At 38.7% G+C, this 18,975-nt stretch overlaps 1 protein-coding gene across 15 annotated transcripts in view; it reads right to left on the bottom strand.

The window, feature by feature from the left end:
• MBNL1 (muscleblind like splicing regulator 1) overlaps positions 1-18,975 on the bottom strand; it is a 210,398-nt gene that overhangs the window by 155,826 nt on the left and 35,597 nt on the right. For 11 of the 15 annotated variants that reach the window (XM_014602818.3, XM_014602819.3, XM_006268574.4 and 8 more), the window contains exon 2: positions 3,323-4,279. The exons of 2 other annotated variants lie outside the window; for them this stretch is intronic. In XM_014602818.3, coding sequence (XP_014458304.1) covers positions 3,323-3,496 — 174 coding nt within the window. In that variant the 5' untranslated portion in view covers positions 3,497-4,279. Of the gene's footprint in view, positions 1-3,322; positions 4,280-4,415; positions 4,662-18,975 lie in introns of those variants that run through there. 2 more of the 15 variants (XM_006268575.4, XM_006268587.4) reach the window with 2 other exon arrangements.

Raw genomic sequence — 18,975 nt, 5'->3', positions numbered from 1 at the left:
GTTGTGTGAATTAGAGATTTATTACCAGCTTACTAGAGACCTCTGTGGTGACTACAGATTAGACTTCTCTGCAATATGTAACATGAGCTGTTTAGCTAGTTTATAATTATTATTATTATATGCCTTTATATGGTGATTAATAATTATATAAGTGTTTAAAGATTACGGGTTTTAGAGTCTGTTTTTGGGTGTACTATGCCATTATTTTGGATCTACATTGGTTATATTTTGGGAAATTCATTGGCTAGATTTTTGCAAAAAAACCCCAAAACTGCTTTTGTTGAAATATAATATTAAACAGATTAGCTAAAAACATAAAATCTGGACCCTCCATTCTGATGCAACTTTCCACTAAACCTGCCAAAAAGCTTGCCTAACAAATAATATGTACTATAGTATTGGAGGAGGAAAACATACCAGGTCCACCATGTTTAGCCTTGTACACTTAAAAACTATTAATCAAAACCCCAGTGTCCCATTTTGGTTGGACAGGGAATTTGGTAAAGAGGACTATCTATTTTTAGCTGACCAAGGGATTTTCATGCATTTTAAAATACAATTTAAAAGTATGTCAACAATCTACTTATAAAATACTTGTAAAGCATATATTAGCCATATTGCATGGTTAACAAAGGGGTATTTATTAATGGCTACCAAGCTTTTTTTTAATTAAGTTAAGTGGATAAGTGCTCTTCAGCTTGCAAAGAATTCCACCTGATACCTGTGGAGTCTTCCAGCAAAAAGCTTTGAGCATGTCATGGAGAGAGGTATTAACCCAAAACACATCTTTTGGTGTTAAAAAATTAAAACATGTAACTACTGAACAGTATGTTTGTCCATGGTAAAAGAAGATCTGGATTGAATTACAAACCACTCAAATCCACTTCAACATGGCCATGAAGACAGCTATCTTCAAATCGTAGTTTGAAACAATATAAGAGGTTCATAAAAATATGAGGATTTCATAACTTTTTGTGAAGGATATAATTATATACTTTTTAAGGACAGTGTAACTGAAATGCTGAAGTTTGTTCAAGGTAATACAATGAGCTAATGAAATAGAACAGCTTCCTGGCATCCAGTCTTGTAAAGTACAACATGAACAAAACAAACTCCTGACCTGGAGCCCTATATGTTATCCCCTAACCCACATTTTCTGTCTGTGCTGCCTTTTGCCATAAGCATTACATTTTGAAAGCATTTCAAACTATCAAGGAGGCTGGAATTGGCAACACTGCTGATTTACAATGGAATTGGAAGAAGCTTCTTCTTATAAACAGATTTTCATATATTTGCTTCTTTAATGAACGGTGGTGCCTTACTTTCAAAATTTTTATATACTTTCTAAATATTTTTTAAAATATTGTACATAAAATAAAAGGTAAGTGGAGCACCACAGAAGTGGATATGAAGCTTTGCAAAATCAAAATGAGGAGCAACAGTTATTTATAAAATAAAACTAATTGTACTGCTGTTGGAGCTGGTTAGTATTTTACCAATAAATTAATTCTAGTTCTTAAACACGGAGTGCTGTACAGAGCTCCATGAGCCTAGCTTTAATATCTCATATGCAAACTATGATCTGGATAGTACAAAACAGCAACATCTGATGCCAATTCCTAAAGTGCTTACAGTCCCAAATCAATTTAAAAGCAGCACATCAGCTGTAATGGGACCAAACCAGTAGCAGACCCTTGTACGGTAACTTCCATTCCAAGCAGCATAGAGAACTTCACAACTTCCCACAAGTACAGGAAAGCGTGGTAGAAGAGACAAAACTAGCAGGGACATATTCACCAGACCAAACCTGTCATACACAGAGAGTAGGATCCATAATTACACAAATCTCCCAGACTGTGCCTAGAGTGAGTCAGGAATTTTTTTTGGCAAAGTGTTTTTCCTTTGAAAATGTTTACTTGTCAAAACCAAAACATTTTACAAGAAAGTGCTGGTTTTCAGGAACTTCTCCATTTAAAATATATATTTTTAAATATAAAAATAGATCACATATTTCTTCCTGACATTGTTGACATAGAAAATTCTCATTTGCAGTGTAAAAAATTACTTTTAATTTAGAAAACATAGCTGATTATAGTAATTTTAAAACAAAATGGTGCAAAAAGATTATTAGGCACTATGAAAAAATATTTTAAAACCTGAATAATGTTTTTGGTTGGCTTGTATTTTTCAGCTTGTGAAATTTTCCAGGTTTCACTTTTGTTTCAATTTCAATAAGGAAAGAAATTAAAATCTTCAAAAGTACTGCAGGATCAGAAAACTATTTTCTGCCTAGGTCTGCCTGCACAAACAGCCCACAGTAGCTAGCTGCAACTGAAAATTCCCTCCCTCAAACATGATATTTTCATGAACAGAACAGTCCATTACTTGGACTTTGTTCCACTTCCCAGGAGATAGTCCCAAAAGTAGCAGTATTATATTGTGGAGAAAAAAACCCAACTTTTTTTTTCTAACGCAACATCTGATTTTTATGACTCTCTAGCTGTATTAAAATGCAGTCTGAGGACTGGACTTTAAATTTGGGAATTATTTAATTCATAAAGCATAAAACAAAAGGAACTGGAACTCTGCCTCGCAACTGATCACTGAAACTAGAAATATTTTAAAATTCCAGCCTCATCCTTTTCACAGCTTCACTAATATATACTTCCTGGAAATGATAGTAATCCTCTGCCATAGCTACCCTTGCATGACTAGAGAGAGGCACCTAGATTCAGTTAAGTTGTCCAAGTAATGTATCTCCTTTCATTAATTATTTATAATTATAAAAAGAAAATAAAATCGGAAGACTGCAAATAAAACTTGAAACATGCCTTTCAGAAATGGTCATTCTGATTAATGAAGGAAAACATTAATTTAAAATGTACTGCCTATCGTCCAGAGATATCAACAGTCTATGTACATTTCAAGATAAAAATAAATCATCATACAAAATATATAGTTTCCTTTTCTAGTCTCATATATATATATGGAATCTTTACTCCAAGTTTACTATTTCTAAATGAAATATATACTGTGTTTTGCTCCAACTATGGACAAATGATAATTTAGGGTTAAGGAACTAGTATCTGTATCCACGCCAGCACCAGAAGCCCAAATTCTGTGGTTATTAGTTCTCCCCTATTTTCCTTCCCCTTCGCCCGAGAAAGAAAAAAACACAACAAAATATCAGAACAGAAAGACCCATAAATCTCAGTGCCGGCACACACAACAATCCGTATGTCTCAGACCCTATGGTTTCTCCGATTAGAACTGCTTCATTCATTAACTGTTTATCCTTGAAAATAATATAATATTTACTCACTTTCAATGAATCAAAGCAGGCGATTACTCGTCCATTTTCAACTTGGCAGCTTTTCGATGGATGTGCAAATTTACATTCCGTGTCTGGTCGTGAGCAAGTCCCTCTTTGGAACTCTCTACACACTTCCAGTGTTAGCCATTTTGTGTCCCGAATCGGTGTGACACTAACAGCCATTTTTAGATTTTACAGGTAGTTAAAATTTTTCAATGTAACAAATAAACAAACAGCCAAACTGATAGACTGGTAATGATGAAAATGTCACCTCCAAAATATTTCTTTTTTTTCCCCGCTCCCTACTTTAAAAGTACATGTAAAATGGTGTTGTCACAATATCAAGGAAAAGATTTGCCACTAGAAATTCACAGCATGAAACTGTTAATTGAAAGAGGTTTTGTACTTAAAGAAATGCTAAGATCATAAGGAAGATGAACATTAAAAAGTGTGGCCTGGAACTAGCCTTGTGCTCTCAGTAACCCATTCTGAGTGCCAATTTGGAGCCCAAAATGCAAGCATGAAAACGTGGCAGACCCTTTGACACAGAATTTCCAAGCTGCTTTCAGTAAAGTTGTCTGAAAGGTAATCTCCACACACAGCTGAATTTGCAATTGGGTTTTGTGGTGCAATCGGTATTGATTAGTTTGGCATAGACAGATGCAGCAGTTTAGAGCAACAATCGAGAAATTATATTTTTTCCTCTCCTTGATTTTCTGGCAGAAGATATCTTACTTTTTCAGCAAACTTTTTATTTCTACACTAAAGCAGCCTAAGGCAATGCGCCTGATACTTAGAGCTTTTCTCTTGATTATAAGTAGAAATGGGGGTGTCTGGGCTAGAGGTGGAGGGTGGATGTGCTGTCGTCGCAGTCTAGCTGGCAGCAAGCAAGGCAAAAAGCAGAGACTGCTCTAGAAGCGGTTCCAAGCAGCAGAGACGTCAGGAAAGGCACTTCTTAGTACCAACCTGTAGAAAAAACAGATACGTTAACATTTACCAAGCAGCATTTCACTGATGTCCCACAGCATTATACCCTGGCGTGTGATCCTAAACTACTATGCAGAATTATAGTCTGTCCATTTCCTTCACACAAAATACTTACAGTGTAGCATATTGCAGCCAGCCATCGTAGATTTATTAAAAAAGGGGCCGTTTTCCCTTGTGAAGCAATGCATGATAGGGAGATAACCAATCACAGATAGTGTTGCAGCAATATTCTGGGCAGAAAGCCAATAGTGTGGGCTGTCTTATGAAAGGTCGCGCCTGTCAGACGTTCGTTACTATGCTATAAGCACAGAAAATGTCCATCAGATGTGACTTATTCCACTGCAAGAGGACGAGCATGTGGGTTTTGAATTTACCCAACATGCAGTTAGTGGATTAAACCATGTTAGTTTTAAAACAGCTTCCAACACAAGCACAAGTGCCTGCAGAATCCCGACAGAAAAAGCAAGCTTCCAAACTGCAGATTATTTTCAAGCTGTTCTCTCTCCTGCTTGCCTTGAGCACAGCCAGCATACAACCTAACATATCTGATCCAAGAGTATAAAAGGAAAAGGGGTGTTCACAAATGGTACATTCTCCTGACCTATCCAATTCACTTCCTTCTAAGCCTTAAGTCGTGCCTCTCTACAGAAATCAACACTTGTTTAATACTGTAAAACTATCCCAGGCAGCCAGCAGACACTTTGTCAATATAGCACAGGCAGACTAGATATGAACAAAAGCACCCTTTATTTTGACCTTTCTCAAGCACAAGCCTAGTTCTTACAGGGATTGTACAAGAAATGCAGTCTTGTCAGGATGTCTGGCAAAATGTAAGTTATCCTCAGGAGAGAAAGTGATTCTATTACAGTAATATTAAATATTAAGCAGGCAATTTGATTTAAGCAACATGATGCACTTCAAAATGACACTCTACTGAATCAGATGCCTGCTGGTCTAAGCTTCATATGTATGAATCAATCTCTGTACTCCTGAAAATCTTGTACTGAAATTGCATCTGGGTGGAAATAGCAAATTTTCCTTTTAACGCTGATGACATGGTTTACCAGAAGATTTGACAGTATCATCATCATCACATTCATAATGTTAAAACAACTGCAGCATGTCTTGTTCAATGGCAAAAAAGGCTATTTTAAATTAAAAGGGTAAAAACTTCACTGAAACTCCTACCTTGGCTATTCCCTGATATTAAACAGTTTCAAGCACAATCTTCATAATTTAAACACAGTATTTATTTCCCTTGCTTTTATAACTGTTTAAGATAGAAACTTGTACTGAAGATTATAAAATGCTTATTTTTTCAAGTTACTTCCCAAAATCCATTGGAACATAACCTGTGTTACAAGCTTCTTAGTAGTAACAAAATGACAAACTTCCTGTCACATAAAACCACGTATCAGTTTGTTTTAGGAACTGGCATAACAAATACAAATCCGCCATTAAAAGGACATAGTAAAACAATGTACTGAACAGGTACAACTGTCAGCTTTCAAATGATAATAGGGAAACACAGCAGTTTCTTAATTTTTGTTTCTTCATTAAAATGAGACATTTAGGCAAAAAAGAACTATTGGGAATGATAAGCCATGATAAGCAAGTTTTGTGTTAGAAATCTAAACTTTTAGAGTTCAGACTCAGCAGTAAATCCAAGGTGGCAACTTAAATATTTGATCTATGTATGTATTTTTTAATTAAGTACTTGTAACTGAAAAGAAACACCTGAAAATAATTCAGTAAATAAATCTGACTCTTCCCTGGTAGGTCAAAAAGTAGAGGAAATTAATCTGATCTAAACTGACCTAATCATGAAATATGGATTCTGAAAACACCTAAAAAGAATCCTCACGAGATGGAAGTGAGTCCCTATCACTGAGTTTCTATTACTGAGGACTAATCCTACCATTTCCTGGATTTTGTCTAGTCTCTTTTAGGTAACCAAACTACAAGTTCTTTCTATCCTTCTAGTACTAAAATGCACAAGTTGTAGTGTGTTCATTTTTGTCTTCCCCCATCGGCATCCCTAACAAAATGGCCAGTAAAGCAACTCTGAAAGCAACACTTGTTAGTTTAGCATAGCTGCAAAGCAATAATGGAGTGACACACATTAAGAATCTTTTTCAGGTTTAGAAAAGCAGTAAAATAGGTGTGGAAGAGAGTAGTAATTATAATCCTTTAAGTCTATCTATCTATCCGTCAATTTCTATTTTCTCTGTACTCTATTTTGTGTAAGTGATCAGAATCAGGCAAACAATTTTGGACACAATTTTTTGCCAGCAGTTTTCATTTAAACGTTTATGCACTTAATGTTAGGGCAAGGTCAGAACACTGGATATGCAAATGACCAAAAAATCAGATGCCAATAAGTGTGAAAGTAATGTGCCAGCAGATATTTTTGTTAGTAAATGAAAGGTAGGAAAAAGGCCAGACTGTGAATCATAGAAAAATAGGGCTGGAAGGGACCTCAGGAGATCATCTAACCCAATCCTCAAAGCAGGACCATCCCCAACTAGATCATTCCAGCTGGGGCTCTGTCCAGCCTGGCCTTAAATACCTCCACAGATAGAGATTCTACCACCTCTTTAGTTAACTCTTTCCAGTGGTTCACCACCCTCCTTGTGAGAAAGTTTTTCCTAATATCTAAGCTCAACTTCCCTTGCTCCAACTTGAGACCATTGCTCCTTGTTCTGTCACCACTGAGAACAGTTTAGCTCCATCCCCCTTCAACCCCCCTCCCTCAAGAAGGTAAAAATTATCAATTCCCCTCCTCCAGTCTTCCTTTCTGCAAACTAAATAAGTGCAGTTCCCTCAGCCACTCCTCTGAAGTCAAGTGTCCCAGCCCCCAAACCATTTTCATTGCCATTCACTGGACTCTCTCCACCTGTCCACATCCTTTCTGTAGTGGGTGGCCCAAAACTAGACACAGTACTCCAGATGTGGCCTCACCAGTGCAGAACAGAGAGAAATAATTACTTCCCTCAATCTGCTGACAATACTCCTACTAGCGCAACCCAGTATGCTGTTAGCCTTCTTGGCAACAAGAGTACACTGCTGACTCATATCCAGCGTACTGTCCACTGTAACCTCCAGATCCTTTTCTGCAGAGCTCTTGTTGAGCCAGTTGGTCCCAAGTCTGTAGCAGTGCATGATTCTTCCATCCTAAGTGTAGGGCTTTGTTCTTCTCTTTATTGAACCTCATGAGATTGCTTTTGACCCAATCCTCCAATTTGTCTAGGTCACTCTGAATCCTAGCCTTACCCTCCAGGGTATCTACTACTTCCCCCAGCTTGGTGTCATCCACAAACTTGCTGAGGGTGCACTCCATCCCACTTTACAGATTAATGAAGCTATTGAACAAAACTGGCCCCAGAACAAAACCATGTGAAGAACCATCCCCTAACATACAATAAGGACATTCCCATCAGTTTACAAAACTTTGTTAGATTAATTTGACCCTAATCAAGTCAATTAGGTATTTCATTATCCAGTTGAAAACCTTTTAGTAACAACAAATTTACTAATATATCCTCATCATGTTATGTCCATCTTGTATGAAAAAGCACAGTATTTCATGGACGGTATTTCAACACATTTTCTCTCCAGCACTACATGTAGGAAATAAAAATAAAAATGCTTGAGATGATTTGATGTAGACTCAGGTGACAAGTGTCCCATAAATTAAGAGAAAGTTGTGATGCAGTCCTAATTATCAATTCTTCTGCTTTTTCCATTTGGCACTCTCTCCATAGTATGTACTACTAGGCCCAAATACTAAGAAGGTGTCAGAGCAGCAATTATAAACATATATTCCAGAGTGTACAGGAATGAATAGCCCATACTCCAATCCAGGTGTATACATTTTCCTCTTGTCACACAGAAAGGTAAATGTGCCAACAAAATACATGTTTGTGAATCAAGAATGGCAATTCCTTATAGAAACTGTGAGTGTATATTTGAATTGAAAATTAACTGCACAGATCACGTAAATAATGAAGGAAGGATAATCATGCTGGACTTCCAGAGAATATGTTTAACTCCTAGACTCCCAAATGGAATCAGAATTTCAGGGTACAAGTGAAATCTTTTATGAGACCCACTAGATATTTGCAAAAAAAAGTCTTTATTTGCAAGCTTTTGGGCGCAAACACCCTTCCTCAGGCATAGGAGAATGCAACGATTGTAAAATTTCTCCTAGGTGGAAATGAAAATCCATATTTCACAGGAGAGCCGAAGGTGTTGTAAGATCTCCTGGTTGGAGTAGTTCATTTTGTGCCAAGTAGGCTCAGATAAAAGTTGGAACAGTCTATTTACCTTGATGTTGGCTGGTGTCAAGCAGGATGCTGAATTATGTTTGCTTCTGGTTATGATATTTCATAATTCAGAGGAGTGTGGGGTGATGAAATGTTCTCCTGGGCAAGGAATTTCTTCCTACTGCTCTTTCTGGCTGATCTTGAATAAATCACTTATGTAAACCTCTCATTGAGGTCAATGGCAAATTCCTATTGAATTCAATGGGATAGAATTTTGCCCTCTGCTCTTCAGCTTACCATCTGTAAAATCCCAGTAATAACACTTTCACAATTTACAGGGGAGTTGTGAGGCTGAAACTATGAATGTTTATAAATCTTTTGAATGAAAGTGTTATATAAAACATCAACTTCTTACTAGTATAAATATATATTTTGCCTCAGAAATTACTTGTCTGTTAGCAAACTGTTTGGCAGAATTTATTTCTGAAATTTTTTTAAATGAACTCCAGAGAAAAACAAGGACTGAATTAAGAGCAAATTTATGCACTGAATATTTCCAATAACAAAGCTAGCGGGATAAACAACACAGGAATACATTTACCAAACTTTCTAAGCTTTTTCCTCCTAACTTGAAATTCTCTTGATACTTTCTGGCTCAGTAAAGGTGTCACAGATAGCATTAATTTGTGACACAAACACCACCAAAGAACTGTATGGCATGGGCTGCAGTGAGATGTCAGATATCTGCAGTGTCTCTGTCTGTGTTCGCTCCAGTTATCCAAGATATACTGCAATAACTTCAAGAGGAGAAGAGTAAGGGAGGGGGCTTTAGCTGTTGTTTAAAAAGCTTAGGTAAAATTTACTTCTTTGCTGAGGTTCCCGAGAACCCCATTATTGGGACATTATTACACCAAATTTCTGCTTACCCAGTATGCAGTTCATTGCATTTGAAACTACCTATTATTGCCTGTGACTGTCACAACTTCAACATTGCCAAAAAATAATGTTTTTACGCACCAATTATTGGAAATTCATGTAGGAAAGAAAAAAGTATGAGTAAGTTGGATAAAGAAAATGCAGATGCAAACTAAGGCAATGAATGCACTGAAAGGAAATCAATACTGCACTTTTCAGGAGAGGCCTAAATGCACATACAAAGAGAAAATAACATAACACTGAAAAATCATTCCCCAAAGTGAAAATGATTGGATTTAATTGTCTATTGAACTGAATCAATGAACACGGTTATGCATAGCTTCACAAAGCAAACCAAATATTCAAATGTTACGTGAAAACGCCTGAGAAAGTGAAAGTAAGACAGAAGGGGACCAAGCGATTATGATTTCCAGGTTGTCACTGAATATGCTCAAATACCATCACTTCCCACTATTGTTACAAAGAAATGTCATGCTACTGGATTCATGATATGCTATTTTCCTTTTCTCATTACAATCTTTGTCAAAAGAATAAGGTATCTGAAACACAGATGCCTTATTTGTACTGAAAATTACTGCACAGAGAGCCATTGTTTTGACTCTTCCTGTAATGGGATTAGCTGGATATTCCTGTTTTTTCCATTTGAAGTCACACATGCCTCAGAGATGTACAGACCAGACAATCAAAATGTATACCAGTAGAAAGGTTAAAATAACAAGTCAAATTATTTTGTGCCTAAAGGAAGTATTATAAGAAAAACTTAATTGCATATAATGGAAGTTGTCAGCAAGAACAGGTAATTATGTGACACGAATCTAACTTCAGGACAATGACTCTAATAAAATGGGCAATGGGTGCAATTAATATTCTATTCATATTGTTAACACTGCAATAACCTGCAGTTGTCAAATCAAAACTTATTTAAAGAATACCAAGATACTGATCAGATTACTGTGTTTTCAAGCTTACTCTGCCAAATGTCAAGTTTACCCATCTCAGCATCAAGAGATCCTATTATTGTTTCTTAGATCAACTGAGAAATATAAATATAGTGATGTCACAAGATTAAGTGAAAACAATGACTGGCTAATTATCTAGACGACCATTGATTTAAAGCTGACAGGACTCAGTGTGCTCTTTCCCTAAACCTGCAATATTATTATACCCTGTGTTCTTTTTAAGTCTGAAAATTTGCAATTAGAAAAACTTGGAGAATGATCAAAAATATTTCTCATACCTGCCAGGCCAATGCTAAAGAACAACTGTAGAAGTAAAATGCAAGGACAACTTAAACAATGGACATCAATCTGGTAGTTACTGATTACAAATATAGATTTGTAAAAATTCTATTCCGCAATACACCCACAGCTTAGTAGGTTACAAAAAAACTTAAAAGGCACTCTTTCTTATTTTGGCAACAGTTACTTTTATCGATAAAGTATGAGTTGAAGCATATCATGCATAGCTCCCACCATTCCAGACAGCAGTCAAGACTTCCAGAAGAACCCCTTACTAGTTCTATCTACAAAAGAGGTTAATTTGTGTGCCACTTTATTTTGACTGTATCAATATTATTCCTAGAAACAATAGTAATTTAAAAAATACTGACTGGCATACAGATACTGCTTTTTTTTGGCCACTGATTTCAGTAGACTCCAGAGACTACAAATATTTCAGTATTTTTACAACCTCCGAATCCCTGGAAAACAAACAATTTTGACATAAGTATGGAGATGTGTCTCTAGTTTAATAAATGTGCACCAAATACAATTACAAACAAGATATTATTAAAACTTTACACTCCCAAAGCTTGTTTGAATTGAGCAATAAAGATGTACTGTGCACCCAGAAATACAAAGATTTTTTTTGGAATCACTCTCCAAGATTAAAGTTCCCAATAAAAATGTAAACTCATTCTTAACTATAGTATAATGGCTATTCTAGCACTGTTACACAATTCCTGCAGACCAAATTCATTCTTAATGCTATTTCAACTTGGAAAATAACACTGCAGGATTCTCAAACATTTTTCCTTCAAAGTGTTGCTACAATAGTGTTATTTTTTTAATTAAACACTAAACCAGTATGTAGAGAACTTCAGAATAAAAGAACAAATAAAGAGGTAACTTTAAGCAAAAATTTTTGCATCATTCATGTCACAGGTGCTTCTGAAAGTTGGGATTTGGGAGACAACTACACACATTCTCATACAGCATATCAAATAATTAAAGGAAGCATGACATAATTAGATAGACACATTTTATAAACTAAAATACATAAGAAAATATCACAGAGCATCCTACAATGTTTAAGTTCATGCAATATCGTTTTAGAAGGGAGACATTTTTATAAACTGAAATAGAAATCCCAAATGATTCCTAAGCCAGAAAGATGAGTCTGCACTAGCTGGTATTCTGCCCCCTCAACTTGTAAAATACTTGGTACATAAAGGCATGCTAAAATGCACTGAATCTATTTTCCTACTGATTTTACAGAAATATCACAAAACCTCAAAAATTCACATAAAATGTTAAAAGTGCAGACATTACTGGTAGCAAACGCATATCCCTATCCCTCTTTTCCAGAAGAGAAAGCATGCTCCTATGCATAATGTTAAAATTCTACATTAAATTTATATTCCACCTGTAAAAATGTCCTCATTAAGTTGCAGCTGAATATGTTGCTCTTCACTTCCCATTCTAAAAGGGCTCCTGTGTATTGTCATGTGCCGAGTATGACTACGCTTTGCCCCAGAAAGCAGCTTTCCAGGAGCAGCTAAAATTATTCTCATGTGTTTGTACTGGATTCCCACTGGATTACACTTTATAAATGATAAATATTTTTTTTATTACTAATAGTATTTACTTACACCAGGAAGCTTCTCCACTTGGCTCTGCTAAAGTGCCTCAATCCTACAATACCACATTCTTCCAGTGCCAATTAGTATGTGGGGGAGCTGGGCGGAGCAGCCAATGGTGACCCCACTCTGCCGACTTCACATGCAGCTTCCCCCCTGCCAACACCTTTGCCAATGATGGCGGCAGCTTCTTCAGGTCCGGGGCATGTGGGATCAGAGGGGGGTGGGACCCCGCATGGGCTCATTTGCCCTGGACCCGCACCCTGGTTGGGTCGGCTTTGAATATAGTACAGTATATTCTACTATCAACAGTCATAAGCAGACGTTGCAAAAGTAGTAATTTAATTAAGCAATAAGGAGCAAAGACTGAAGTTAAGTATATGGTCCTATTAAAATATACCAAAACTAAGAGGAACAGACAAACTACTAGGTTGTTTAATCTGGGAGTGGCTGAGTATGTACTGCATTTAAATGAACAGTTCATTCAGAGCAGCTTCAATGCATTGTGTATTTGCAAATATTAATAGGCCACTGACAGACATGGAAAAAAAAAAAAAAGCCCCAGCACATTATCAGAAAAGGAACCACATCAGTTTGACCTGGCTTGCCCAACATCAGTAGAGATCTCGCGCTTCAGCAGGGCTTTTGATTCAACCAGCTATTAGATAAAAGCGCCAAAAAGCCCCACTGAAGTGGCACAGTCTATACAGATGCTGGGTGAGCCAGGTCAAACTGATGCGGTTCCTCTTCTGGGTATGTGCTGTGCTCAGTGCAGGGGCATGCCGAGCTGGAAGTAAAGCGCCATATTTTATTTTTCCCCACATCTGTCAGCAGCCAAAATGTTCAAAGTAAAACAAAGTCATAGTATATGCATGCCCAAGATGCACTGACCCCAGTATTCTGATTCTGACAATTACCAGCAACAGATGCTTTGCAGAAAAATGCAAGAAGCTCTCAGTTGGCAGATGTGGCATAATTGGCCCTGTTCATGATATCCTACTAATCCCCAGTATTTTCCAGCACTGAACCAGCTCAACAGCCCAATGACATTTAAAATAAATACTGAAACTAATAGCCTGACTGTACTATTTATTTACATTATTTTTACTCTCATTTGAGGCAATTTAATTTATTTTTTAATTGGAAACATGTCACTGGCCAGAACATTTTACACTGGAAAGACCAAGACAAAGCAACTCATTTTCACTTTAATGAACACAGATACAACTGTATGACTCCAATTAACATTAGCAGGAGGCACAAGGTGAAGACAGTGCTGATAATCTACCCTATCAGCTGTTGTAAGGAAAAATACAACTGCATTTTAGTTCAGAGCTTCTAGTTTCTGTAAGTGCCACAATGTCCAAGATAGAATATTTTGTATTTATAATAAATGTTTACATTGCCACATACTGTATTTTAGTCATTTTATTGAAAATATCCCTCTAGCAGAGGCATAACAGGCAGAGTTGGTGCCCAATGCAAACCCTGCAGGAGAGCGGGGTGAGGAGGGTGCACAGTGCCAAGAGGGAAGGCACAGGTGCAGGAGTCTTACCCATTCCAGAAACTCATGAATAGTTCCCAGCTGAGCTGCCACTGCCTCTGCCCCATGCTCTTCCCATCTGGCTATTGCTCTCAAAGCAGAAACAGCAGCAACAGCAACTGCCAGGGCTGTTTTGAAGTTCCAGGCTGCTTGGGGCACAGACTCTGCAGGGAAAGGGGAGCAAATTTGGTGGCCCTCCTAACTTGGCACCCAGGACAGGTGCCCCTCTTGCCCAACCCAAGTTATGCTACAGCCGTCTAGTGCTTTAAAAGTCTTATTTGAGGGTTAATGGAAAATACTGTGAAAAGGAAATTTATTATTTATTGAAGAATTTGAAGCCTAGAATATAATTTTTCCCTAGGTTTCTAAGCTCTGACCTATCAAATGAGAGATAGATATCATAAATTAGTTTAATGAGTAATTCCTTGAGAAGCATTGCTATAAGCATTTAACGTGTGCTTACCTGAGCAGTCCCACCGACTTCACATGCAAGTGAATGGAAGATCAGACCTAAATTTTAGGATGTCCAATAAAAACTACTTATGGAGCCAACAGTGCCAAAGAAGAAAAAAAAGTAACTGTGCGGGTTCTTTTTTGGAAAAAGGCTGAATATATTGGACTTGAGTTTTTAAGTTCTGTTTGAGAAATAAGATATTTTACTGATTAATTAATCTCTAACTCATATTGATCTAAACAATCAGATCTGTGATCAAATTAACACAAAGACCCTTGTGAGTTGTTAAAAGTCTATTAACCTCAAATAAGAATTTTTTTCTTGCTATTAAAGACACAATGAGCACATCTACGCAAGATGTTTACTACAGAGCTGCCTAATTAGCTCCATAGTAAAGTCTGTGCATCTACACATGTGGCCCGATTGGGTCACAATAAACTAATAAATGCTGCCATAGGTTAGTACTTGGAAATGCAGGTACTATCCTGTGGTGGCATTATTTACTGAGTAGCAAAACACGTGTAGATGCTGAGAGCACTGGCTGGGGCACAAGGGTGCCAGCTATTTCTGCACCGAAGCACCTTCAAGCCCCAGACAGCCTGTCCCCAGCACGTTGAGCCAGGTCAGAGCAGCCCCAGGCTGGCAGTGTGACCCCCTGGGCCCCCTGCCAGCCAGGACTGCACCAACCTGACTCAACATGCTGTGGTCCTGGGCACACTTGTAAACATGGCACCTGAGAGCAATGAACTCCAATGTGATATGTACCAGAATTTATTGCTTCACATTAATTGTACTTGTAGGTGTACCCAATATAGAGTTAACACATCCAAAATAATTTAGAAGGATAAAGAGATATGAGATACTCAGGCCTTTTCCCTACAGCTGCAGCAGCAAATTTTTGTTTCTGACTTGGATGCAGTTACAGAATATCTGCATTGTTGCCAATTGTCTGATTTTATTACCACAGTCAGGATCTTGAGGCTGTGGCATATCCCACCAATACTGCTCACAGAGTTCCTCTGGGTTTGAATGATACAGAAGTTCATGCATTTGTATGTGCTTTTAACCAAACCAAATAGACCCATCATCTTAGTCATAAAAGATATTAACAATTAAAGACTTACATTGAAAAAGAAAATAAGTTTGAAGTAATATAAGAAAAAGGCTACAGAACTCTTGCAAGATGTAGTGCTTACTAGCCTACTTCCCACCTTCTAAAAAGACCACCCATTTCTACTTCTCAGCCACTTAAAATTCCTGCTTACCAGGGATCTTATTCCCTTCCCCACCCCGTCCCCTTCCATGGAGCTGCTTTGCTTCTGGCTATCAGCTTCGGAGGCAGAGAATGAATTTTAATGAGTTCTCTTTCTCCATAAGTTCCCCAACTTGTGACTACAAAGCTCGCGCAACAAAAATTAGGGACGTACAGGTGTTCTATATCAGGTCAAATATTTATTTGACTAGAGACGCCTGCAGCACAAACATTTTTATCATTCATGGTATATTGAAAAGTGGTGAGTAAGGTACCTATCAGTAGCCTAGAAAATATTTGTAATATTATGCTTGTCTTACACAAGAAATGGAGGTTTCTGCATACCCAGGCACACAAACCCTAGTCCAAACCTGGCCTTTGATTTCATAATTCTCATCCTGACATCAGCAATTGGAAACGAGAATCTGGAAGCAAAAAATAATACAGAACTAAATAGCAGCAGTTTATTATTGTATCAAAATCCCAAATTATCTCATCTGAAATGAACAGTATGAATAATAATGGATTTTTCATTTTGCCTAAAGACCCTCCTCATTTCCCAGGTGCTCATGAGGCAAGACTGGAGTTCACCCCAAATAAAAATGCCATTTTATAGCCTGCTGGTTCTATTCTGCTTGTTTTTTTAAAAAAATCATTCTTGAAAAAAAGTTCTCAAATGCCTGCTAAGATATCAGCCTATTCCTGTAACATAAGTTTACACAGTGCATATGACCATGACTCTACGGTTGCTTAATAAATGGCTGTGTGGGAAGACACTAAAAGCATGTCAAACACTGTGGGGCAGCGTGCTCCAACCAGCATGAGCCTGAGCATGCGCCACCCACCTGCTGCTAGACACACACCTCAACCCATAACTACACCAGTGAAGATGCTTCATATCAAGGCACATCAAGGACTGAAATCTCAAGAGTAACCAAAGAGACCTACCTTGGAACACCTTCACTAGCCTATTTCCAGGTTTGGAGAATATAAGCAGGAACAGATGTTTGAGGCATGACTAATGAACAAATATCAGAGGCATGATGCTACCACAGTGTACGCATGCCCGAGGGAGGCATAGGGAATATTAATGAGATGAAAAGCTTCTCACTTCTTGGCCAGTGCTTGAAACAGCTCAAGTTTTTACTGGCTATCTTAACCACAAGAAGTTGAGGGAATCAACAGCAGTCCCCCGGATTACTGCCCCACTTGGCTCCATCCCCCACCAGCTCCTGCAGCCCCCCCCAGTGGCTGCCCCACCCAGCCTCACCCTCTCACCTTCTCCCCCAGGCCTCCCAATGGCTGCCCTACCCAGCCCCATCCCCTGCTTGCACCGCCAGCCCCCCGATGGCTGTCCCCCCAACACCCCAGCCTCCATACTTTAAAAAAAAAAAAAAGCCTCTACTCACCGGCAGTAGCAGGGGCTCTGGGGCCTCCTCCTACCAGAGTGTCTCTGTAGAGGACCCATCCTCTGGTTGCCTCCAGGACCATGCCCTGCCCAGCTTTCTTCTGCTGCACTTTTTTTTGACCCCTGGATATCCATTAGTCTAATTTTGCCCAATTTTGCCCAGTTTTGCCCAAATTTGCAGAACAGGAAACATTTTCTCATTCCCCAGAGCTGGCCTGGGCAGGGCACCCATGACGGGGCTGGTGGAGCAGAGGAGGGGCAGGGGGCTCATGGAAGAGCCCCCCATGCAGCATGGGGCAGTAGGGGGCAGCAGGGATTGCCCCTCCCCCACCCGGCAGTATCCGGTAAGTGGGGCTTTTTTTTAAAGTACTGAGATCTTGGGCAGGCAGGGCAGCCATGGGGGGGGCTGGGGGAACAGGCAGGGGTTGGGGTGGCTGGGGGAGCAGGCAGGGGTCAGGGGGGGCTGGCAGGGGTCCTCCCATGGTCCCCTCCCCACTTCCTTAGCCTCCTTCCCCCTCCCCTATTTACCAGCTCTGAGTCTGGCTGCAGTTCCCTGCTGAAGCCACTGGGGACTGTCCGAATCATCAAAGCTCTCTGAATCTTTTCCGAAGATTCAGAGAGCTTTGAATTGATTCGGACCTTTTAACTGGTCCCCTGATTCAGTTCAGATTCAGGGATTCTGCCAACCAAATCGGGCCAAATCTCCTCCGAATCTAATCACCACCTGAAGCTTCGCACAGCTCTACTTGTTACATGGTAATTTTGGGTGGCTCTAGGAGCTCTTAACCCCTAGATAGTCTGCACATTAACACCTTAACATAGTTTAAAGCACTCGTTATGCAACTCAAATTTATGCCACTGCAGGGCAGGATTATCTCTTGAGCCGCACAACCCAGCTCCTGTTCCATTAAAGTAGGGCCACTGCACAGATGTGCCGCTCAAATTGAAGGCGTGACTGCTCCAAACTAGCAACAAGCCAATCAACATTTGCGCGGCGAACAATGTAAAGTGTAACAAGGCCCCGAGAAGCATGTTGCACTGAAACCATATCACTTGAGATTTGTATGAAGTCACATCTAGCCACTTGTAGACTCGTATCTGGAAGTTGGCCTGTAATTATGATATACCAGCTAATGAAGTGAGCATGTGCCAAAAAAAAAAAAGGGGAGGCATACTGGAAAGCAAACACAATAACACCAATCACTCCATATTACTGTTCATGTTTAAAGCAGTTCCTTTCTTATGCCTACTGGTTTTCTGTAAACTGCTATGTGTAGGTTACGGATCTGGATGGCCATAACCAGCTGCACTGATCTGTTTCTACTTATGGTTGATGTATGCCTGGGAGCCACCTGAACTATCCTCTGAGCTTTTATCCTTTAAAATACCCTGCGCAATCAGAAATATTTTTCAGACAGAACCAACACCTGGGACATGCTATTTTTTTTCTCTACATTTTTGTTTCATTTTAGTTCCTATAGCAATAACTGTGTCACTCTGATTGTTGAGTATTCTTTAAGACAATTGAAGTTTTGAAATTCATTGCTTCAATACACTGTGGCTCAGTTAGTCCATGATAACAGATCATACTAAGAGTTTGCTTTAAAACAGTCCACCTGTACACAACATTCATATAATCTCAACATCACCAAGTTCTCATTTCTAACCCAGACCATTTTGGTGGCAAACACAGGCAAACTGTGGTCTTACTCTGCAGGCAGTCCTTCTTACAGCCACCTTTTATCAGGCACTACCCTGATAAAAACCATGTTGCCTTAATGTCACATTCATTATTCTTTCATAACAAGGTCCATATAGATTCATATAGTATACAGATTTTCTATTTACTTATTGAAATGGGCTACCACCTGGAAGGCTATGCATGTGAATCAAATTTAATTAAAAGCAGTCTTGAAAGAAATATCTAAAAGATAAATTACTGTTGCTAGAATTATTCAAG

Source organism: Alligator mississippiensis, chromosome 7 (assembly GCF_030867095.1).
Source record: "Alligator mississippiensis isolate rAllMis1 chromosome 7, rAllMis1, whole genome shotgun sequence".
In the NCBI taxonomy this organism is placed as follows: Eukaryota; Metazoa; Chordata; order Crocodylia; family Alligatoridae; genus Alligator; species Alligator mississippiensis.
This window is presented reverse-complemented; position numbering and strand designations above follow the sequence as displayed.